At 39.8% G+C, this 9,219-nt stretch overlaps 1 protein-coding gene across 1 annotated transcript in view; it reads right to left on the minus strand.

Moving 5' to 3' along the window:
• Window positions 1–2,021: 2,021 nt before the first annotated feature.
• The window catches only part of dnal1 (dynein, axonemal, light chain 1), a gene marked incomplete at both ends in the record, with an annotated part of 18,417 nt that continues 11,219 nt past the window's right edge, over window positions 2,022–9,219 (minus strand). Inside the window, 2 exons of the mRNA XM_080750266.1 lie at window positions 2,022–2,068; window positions 3,897–4,037. Coding sequence (XP_080606392.1) covers window positions 2,022–2,068; window positions 3,897–4,037 — 188 coding nt within the window. The remainder of the gene's footprint in view (window positions 2,069–3,896; window positions 4,038–9,219) is intronic.

The following is a 9,219-nucleotide window of genomic DNA, read 5'->3' on the forward strand; positions in this document are numbered from 1 at the left end:
AATGAATGAGCTCTGTATAAAGAGAATGAATGAGCTCTGTATAAAGAGAATGAATGAGCTCTGTATAAAGAGAATGAATGAGCTCTGCATAAAGAGAATGAATGAGCTCTGCATAAAGAGAATGAATGAGCTCTGTATAAAGAGAATGAATGAGCTCTGCATAAAGAGAATGAATGAGCTCTGCATAAAGAGAATGAATGAGCTCTGTATAAAGAGAATGAATGAGCTCTGCATAAAGAGAATGAATGAGCTCTGTATAAAGAGAATGAATGAGCTCTGCATAAAGAGAATGAATGAGCTCTGCATAAAGAGAATGAATGAGCTCTGCATAAAGAGAATGTATGAGCTCTGCATAAAGAGAATGAATGAGCTCTGCATAAAGAGAATGAATGAGCTCTGTATAAAGAGAATGAATGAGCTCTGTATAAAGAGAATGAATGAGCTCTGCATAAAGAGAATGAATGAGCTCTGTATAAAGAGAATGAATGAGCTCTGTATAAAGAGAATGAATGAGCTCTGCATAAAGAGAATGAATGAGCTCTGTATAAAGAGAATGAATGAGCTCTGCATAAAGAGAATGAATGAGCTCTGTATAAAGAGAATGAATGAGCTCTGCATAAAGAGAATGAATGAGCTCTGTATAAAGAGAATGAATGAGCTCTGCATAAAGAGAATGAATGAGCTCTGCATAAAGAGAATGAATGAGCTCTGTATAAAGAGAATGAATGAGCTCTGCATAAAGAGAATGAATGAGCTCTGCATAAAGAGAATGAATGAGCTCTGCATAAAGAGAATGAATGAGCTCTGCATAAAGAGAATGAATGAGCTCTGCATAAAGAGAATGAATGAGCTCTGCATAAAGAGAATGGGAAATCCAGTGGCAAAGTGACCTTTCTGTTTGGACCCACACGACTCCCCAATTATTTTGGAGGGTCCCCAGATGATTAACTTAATGTGAAACATTGTTTTCTCATTCAACAGTAAACAAACCAACATAAAGTTTAAGTGTATAGAGGGTATCTGCACATTTCTAGTGACAATTTAAGGACTTTTTAATACCTCTAAAATGGCAAATTAAACATTGTCCAAATTTTCAAATATATAGAGGCAGAAACTGTGAAAATAGCAGATCTACATGCTCACAACGCCTCGCGATGAGCATGTAGATCTGCTATTTTCACAATAGAAAGTATTATTATTCTTTTTTTCAACTTCGACTTTCAACTTTCTCTGGTGGGAGTCGACTTGTGTAATGAAGTCGACTGAGTCGACTTGTCGACTTCTTGGTTAATGCCCTAGCATTAACCAAGCATTAAGTTTTCCTATTAAACTAGAACATTGTGCTCATTGCAGCGCAGGTCTCCGCCAGGGCGGGTAGCCTAAGTTTCATGGCGATCGGACGCTGCGTTGGTGATGAGAGGAATCTCGCCCTCCTGCTAACTTTAGAAGCCAATCTTAGCCAATCAGATTGGAATGTGAAAAAATGGGAGGGATCCGTGGTTTGTGCAGGTGAGAACTGGCTTCTCATTGGTTCACTTAGAAAGGACGGACATTTGATTGGTTTACAAAGGCTTTGTGACTTTTCACCATAAGCTGCCGAGGCTCAACAATATGAATATTATTATATTAATTAATATTATTATTAATATTATTACATTAACTGGAACGGTTCTCGAGATACGCGGATTACAGACACACAGACACGCAGAGACTTCTCGTATTCATAGATAGATTAACTGTGTATTAATTACACTAAACGACAATCACTGTTTACCCGTAACTCAGAGATCACATGACTTCTAATCTGTATCGTTGTGCTTGTTGATGCAACGAGATTCCATCGTAGAAAAAAAACACCCAACGTGCAATAAAACAAACACAATAAAACACACAGAATAAAACAAACACAATAAAACACACACAATAAAACAAACACAATAAAACACACAGAATAAAACAAACAGAATAAAACACAAACATGAGAAAAATGTAGAAAACATGAAAAACTGTGGAATGTTTCCTCAGCTCTCTGCCTCTTCCTCCTCGTCCTGTTTGATCACCGGAGTTCCTACACACACACACACACACACACACACACACACGCACACACACACACACACACACACACACACACACACACATGCACGCGTTAACATTTACAGTACTTATCTTTAGTCAACTAAAACTAAACTAAAACATCTCAGAAAGTAAAAAGAATATGACTAAATGAATTCTATTGAAAAATGTTATTTCAAATCAATCGATTAGTTGATTTTGATTTGAATCGTTTGACAGACAGACATTGTACCATCTGGTTTCTTGACTCTGTAGTCTCCTAGAAGCCTCCACAGCTCAGGGCTCTGGAGGCAACTGTGGTCCCACATCTCTATCCATCTATCTATCTATCTATCTATCTATCTATCTATCTATCTATCTATGGGACCTGCAAGGTGTCTTATCTGTCCACACCTCTGGAGGTCCTTGGAGATGTGGGACCACAGCTCAGCTTCTTCCAGAGCCTTCAGCTTTGGAGGTCCTTGGTGTCGACCAACAATAGCCTGACACTCAGCCTGAATTGACATTTCGTTTCACTCCATTATTCAGTCTGAAAGTGCTTCCCTCCAGAGCTGTTTCTGGGATGGGCGTTGCCAAAGAGGCAGTCTTCTGCGATTGGTTCACCGTCTGACCAACACAACAGTAGCAAAGCAGATGACGTAGTGTTGTTATGTGTGGCTGGCTAGTGGCTAGCCTGTTGCTTGCTAGTGCTACTTGCTAACCAAAGAAACAGGCAGAATAGGAGCGCTACGAACTAGTAATCAAACACAACATAACATGTCTGCTACTGAAGTTTCATAGCGAGATCGATACGATCGCATTTTACCGCGACGCGATGTGTGCGGTCCAGTCCGGCGGCGGCGAATCGCACATGAGTTCCATCCAGTTTATAGATATACATATAGATAGAGTAGGTAGGTAGGTATATACAGTAGAGATATACATATAGATAGAGTAGGTAGGTAGGTATATACAGTAGATAGGGTTATGTTAGGGTAGTTACCATCCAGTTTCTTCAGCCTGGGTAACCTCCTGGATGCTTGTCCATCCAGGTTATAGATATACATATAGATAGAGTAGGTACAGTAGGTAGGTATACAGTACATAGATAGGGTTATTTTAGGGTTAGTTACCATCTAGTTTCTTCAGTCTAGGTAACCTCCTGGATGCTTCGTCCATCCAGGTTGGTATGGTAGGTAGATATAGATAGATAGGGGTAGGGGTAGGTAGATAGATAGGTAGGTAGGTAGGTAGATAGGTACATACCATCTAGTTTCTTCAGCCTGGGTAATCTCCTGGAGGCTTCGTCCATCCAGGTTATAGATATAGACAGATAGAGTAGGTAGGTAGGTAGGTACTAGGGTTAGTTACCATCTAGTTTCTTCAGTCGAGGTAACCTCCTGGAGGCTTCGTCCATCCAGGTTATAGATATACATAGATAGACAGATGGTTAGGGTTAAGGTAAGGGTAGGTAGGTACTAGGGTTAGTTACCATCTAGTTTCTTCAGTCTAGGTAGCCTCCTGGAGGCTTCGTCCATCCAGGTTGGTATGGTAGGTAGATAGATAGGTAGGTAGGTAGATAGATAGGTAGGTAGGTAGATAGGTACATACCATCTAGTTTCTTCAGTCGAGGTAGCCTCCTGGAGGCTTTGTCCATCCAGGTTGGTATGGTAGGTAGATAGATAGGTAGGTAGATAGGTACATACCATCTAGTTTCTTCAGTCTAGGTAGCCTCCTGGAGGCTTCGTCCATCCAGGTTGGTATGGTAGGTAGATAGATAGGTAGGTAGGTAGAAAGATAGGTAGGTAGATAGATAGGTAGGTAGGTAGATAGGTACATACCATCTAGTTTCTTCAGTCGAGGTAGCCTCCTGGAGGCTTCGTCCATCCAGTTTCCTTCAGAAGAATGTTTCTCTTCCAGAGGATTTCCAACAAACACCAGGTCCACCAAGCATGCTAGCTCTGCTAGCTTAGCAAACTCACCTGGAAGTACACACACACATAGACAACACATTACACACACACTCTGCTAGCTTAGCAAACTCACCTGGAAGTACACACACACATAGACAACAAATTACACACACACTCTGCTAGCTTAGCAAACTCACCTGGAAGTACACACACACATAGACAACACATTACACACACACTACAGCTCTGCTAGCCTACAGTAGCAAGTGCACACATGCTCCAAGCCAGTGGTTCTCAACCTGTGGGTCGGGACCCAAACTATTTTGGGGGGGTCCCCAGATGATTAACTTAATGTGCAACATTGTTTTCTCACACAGTAAACAAACCAACGTACAGTTTAAGTGTAGAGGACGCCTGGGATTTTCATCATTTTAGGGGCGTGGCCACTTGGCCTTTGTGTTTGAGGGCACAAAGGCCAAATGCCAGGGCAGGAAGGCCATCAAATAAAACAAGATTTTAGTCCATTGAAATTTGTTCAATTTAAAGGTTAGGGATGATAACCTAATCTGCAGTGAAATAGATAAATGATGGTATTTACAATCTGATCCATGCTCAGCCCCTCAAAGTCACTGGATTGGTTTAAAGATGGGGACTCGGGGGAGTTAAGATTTCAACAAAAGACACTGGTGTCTACTGTCTACATATTGACAAGAAAACGACAGTCAGCTGGGGCATTAAGGCCACTGTGGTCTCAGGTCATGTCATTGGTTTGAGGGGCATTAAGGCTACTGTGGTCTCAGGTCATGCCATTGGTTTGAGGGGCATTAAGGCCACTGTGGTCTCAGGTCATACCATTGGTTTGAGGGGCATTAAGGCTACTGTGGTCTCAGGTCATGCCATTGGTTTGAGGGGCATTAAGGCCACTGTGGTCTCAGGTCATACCATTGGTTTGAGGGGCATTAAGGCCACTGTGGTCTCAGGTCATGTCATTGGTTTGAGGGGCATTAAGGCTACTGTGGTCTCAGGTCATGCCATTGGTTTGAGGGGCATTAAGGCCACTGTGGTCTCAGGTCATACCATTGGTTTGAGGGGCATTAAGGCTACTGTGGTCTCAGGTCATGTCATTGGTTTGAGGGGCATTAAGGCCAAACTGAGGGGCAACGACGGCCATGGCCTTCATGAAACTCCTGCCCTGGTATAGAGGGTATCTGCCCATTTCTAAAGTGACAATTTAAGGACTTTCTAATACCTCTAAAATTACAAATTAAACATTGGCCAAATTGTCAAATATTAATTGTGAAAATAGCAGATCTACATGCTCACAACGCCTTGCAACGCGATGTGTTGTGAGCATGTAGATCTGCTATTTTCACAATAGAACCATGTTTTACAAAATGTAATGCCTCAACTCTTACTGCTCATCAAGACTTGTGTCCGGTCGGACACTAGCTAGTGTGTTTCCAATGGGACTACAGTTCATTATAATGACTCTGTCTGTGCTAGTGTGCTTCTGTTATGTTTCCAATGGGATTACAGTTCATTATAATGACTCTGTCTGTGCTATTGTGTTTCTGTTATGTTTCCAATGGGACTACAGTTCATTATAATGACTCTGTCATTTAATTTGTATTTCAAATCCTTTTTTTGTATTTTGCACATCTGTGGTTGTTAGATAACAGAACTCTGTGGTTTTAGATTAAAGATAACAGAACTCTGTGGTTATAGATGTAAAGATAACAGAACTCTGTGGTTATAGATGTAAAGATAACAGAACTCTGTGGTTGTAGATTAAAGATAACAGAACTCTGTGGTTATAGATTAAAGATAACATAACTCTGTGGTTGTAGATGTAAAGATAACAGAACTCTGTGGTTATAGATGTAAAGATAACAGAACTCTGTGGTTGTAGATGTAAAGATAACATAACTCTGTGGTTATAGATGTAAAGATAACAGAACTCTGTGGTTATAGATTAAAGATAACAGAACTCTGTGGTTGTAGATGTAAAGATAACAGAACTCTGTGGTTATAGATGTAAAGATAACAGAACTCTGTGGTTGTAGATGTAAAGATAACATAACTCTGTGGTTATAGATGTAAAGATAACAGAACTCTGTGGTTATAGATGTAAAGATAACAGAACTCTGTGGTTGTAGATGTAAAGATAACATAACTCTGTGGTTATAGATGTAAAGATAACAGAACTCTGTGGTTGTAGATTAAAGATAACAGAACTCTGTGGTTATAGATTAAAGATAACATAACTCTGTGGTTATAGATGTAAAGATAACAGAACTCTGTGGTTATAGATGTAAAGATAACAGAACTCTGTGGTTGTAGATGTAAAGATAACATAACTCTGTGGTTATAGATGTAAAGATAACAGAACTCTGTGGTTATAGATGTAAAGATAACAGAACTCTGTGGTTATAGATGTAAAGATAACAGAACTCTGTGGTTGTAGATTAAAGATAACAGAACTCTGTGGTTATAGATGTAAAGATAACAGAACGCTGTGGTTGTAGATGTAAAGATAACAGAACTCTGTGGTTGTAGATTAAAGATAACAGAACTCTGTGGTTGTAGATTAAAGATAACAGAACTCTGTGGTTGTAGATTAAAGATAACATAACTCTGTGGTTATAGATGTAAAGATAACAGAACTCTGTGGTTATAGATGTAAAGATAACAGAACTCTGTGGTTATAGATGTAAAGATAACAGAACTCTGTGGTTATAGATTAAAGATAACAGAACTCTGTGGTTATAGATTAAAGATAACAGAACTCTGTGGTTGTAGATGTAAAGATAACAGAACTCTGTGGTTGTAGATGTAAAGATAACAGAACTCTGTGGTTATAGATGTAAAGATAACAGAACTCTGTGGTTGTAGATTAAAGATAACAGAACTCTGTGGTTATAGATGTAAAGATAACAGAACTCTGTGGTTATAGATTAAAGATAACAGAACTCTGTGGTTGTAGATTAAAGATAACAGAACTCTGTGGTTATAGATTAAAGATAACAGAACTCTGTGGTTGTAGATTAAAGATAACAGAACTCTGTGGTTGTAGATGTAAAGATAACAGAACTCTGTGGTTGTAGATTAAAGATAGCAGAACTCTGTGGTTATAGATGTAAAGATAACAGAACTCTGTGGTTATAGATGTAAAGATAGCAGAACTCTGTGGTTATAGATGTAAAGATAACAGAACTCTGTGGTTATAGATGTAAAGATAACAGAACTCTGTGGTTGTAGATGTAAAGATAACAGAACTCTGTGGTTGTAGATTAAAGATAGCAGAACTCTGTGGTTATAGATGTAAAGATAACAGAACTCTGTGGTTATAGATGTAAAGATAACAGAACTCTGTGGTTGTAGATTAAAGATAACAGAACTCTGTGGTTATAGATTAAAGATAACAGAACTCTGTGGTTATAGATTAAAGATAACAGAACTCTGTGGTTGTAGATTAAAGATAACAGAACTCTGTGGTTATAGATTAAAGATAACAGAACTCTGTGGTTATAGATGTAAAGATAACAGAACTCTGTGGTTGTAGATTAAAGATAACAGAACTCTGTGGTTGTAGATTAAAGATAACAGAACTCTGTGGTTGTAGATTAAAGATAACAGAACTCTGTGGTTGTAGATTAAAGATAACAGAACTCTGTGGTTGTAGATGTAAAGATAACAGAACTCTGTGGTTGTAGATTAAAGATAACAGAACTCTGTGGTTGTAGATTAAAGATAACAGAACTCTGTGGTTGTAGATTAAAGATAACAGAACTCTGTGGTTGCAGATTAAAGATAAAAGAACTCTGTGGTTATAGATGTAAAGATAACAGAACTCTGTGGTTGTAGATTAAAGATAACAGAACTCTGTGGTTATAGATTAAAGATAACAGAACTCTGTGGTTATAGATTAAAGATAACAGAACTCTGTGGTTGTAGATGTAAAGATAACAGAACTCTGTGGTTGTAGATTAAAGATAACAGAACTCTGTGGTTGTAGATGTAAAGATAACAGAACTCTGTGGTTATAGATTAAAGATAACAGAACTCTGTGGTTATAGATGTAAAGATAACAGAACTCTGTGGTTGTAGATGTAAAGATAACAGAACTCTGTGGTTGTAGATTAAAGATAACAGAACTATGTGGGTATAGACGTAAAGATAACAGAACTCTGTGGTTGTAGATTAAAGATAACAGAACTCTGTGGTTGTAGATTAAAGATAACAGAACTCTGTGGTTATTGCGACCGTAGGTCGCACTTTACTATCAAAACCACCACAAAGTGTAAGTAACTCCGTCTGTCTGTCCCTCCGTCTGTCTGTCACACCTCACACGTCACACTTTTTCCCTGCTTATATCTCCGCAACCGTTGCCCCGATCCATGCCAAATTTTGCACACACGTTCCTTGGCTGCCAAACTACAACCTCCAAGGACCCCCGGAGCTCCAGGGACCCCCAGGTCCCTGGGGGACCCCCAGATGTAAAAAATGACCAAATGCGCAAACATGACCAAATGACCACCCCAACGGGGCTGCTCACGGGGAATTCCCGGGGACCACCGACTCCTGGTGCTCCAGAACGGATGCAAAAGTGGTGGCGCCCCCAGTGGAGGACCCCCTACACTGCAGCTCACATAAAATGCCGTAACTCCGGCTAGGAGCGACCGGGACAGCCGGGGCCGGTACCTATTCGTCCGCCTTGCCGGCGCGGAGACCCCACCCCTCATTTCTCACATGGCCCTCTTCTAGCGCCACCATGAGGCCGATTCTTGCAAAACACATTTTTGGACACTGCTCCTACAATTTTCGCCCTAAAATCACGCAAATCGGTACACAGTATGTCTACACTCATCCCATCAACATGAATCTGTCCCATATAGCGCCACCTCCAGGCCGATTTTTAAAAACACATTTTTGGACACTGCTCCTACAGATTTTGCCCTAAAATCACGAAAATCACTACACAGTATGTCTACACTCATGTCATCAACATGGATCAGGAAGATTTTGGCAAAACAAATTTTTGCCCTATTTGTGGAGATAAGTGACCTACGGTCGCTTATCTCCCGATTAGGGAGCCTTACTGGTAGATTAAAGATAACAGAACTCTGTGGTTGTAGATTAAAGATAACAGAACTCTGTGGTTATAGATTAAAGATAACAGAACTCTGTGGTTGTAGATTAAAGATAACAGAACTCTGTGGTTGTAGATGTAAAGATAACATAACTCTGTGGT

The sequence above is a fragment of the Nannobrachium achirus genome, assembly GCF_963921795.1.
Source record: "Nannobrachium achirus genome assembly, chromosome: 20".
NCBI classification, from domain to species: Eukaryota; Metazoa; Chordata; class Actinopteri; order Myctophiformes; family Myctophidae; genus Nannobrachium; species Nannobrachium achirus.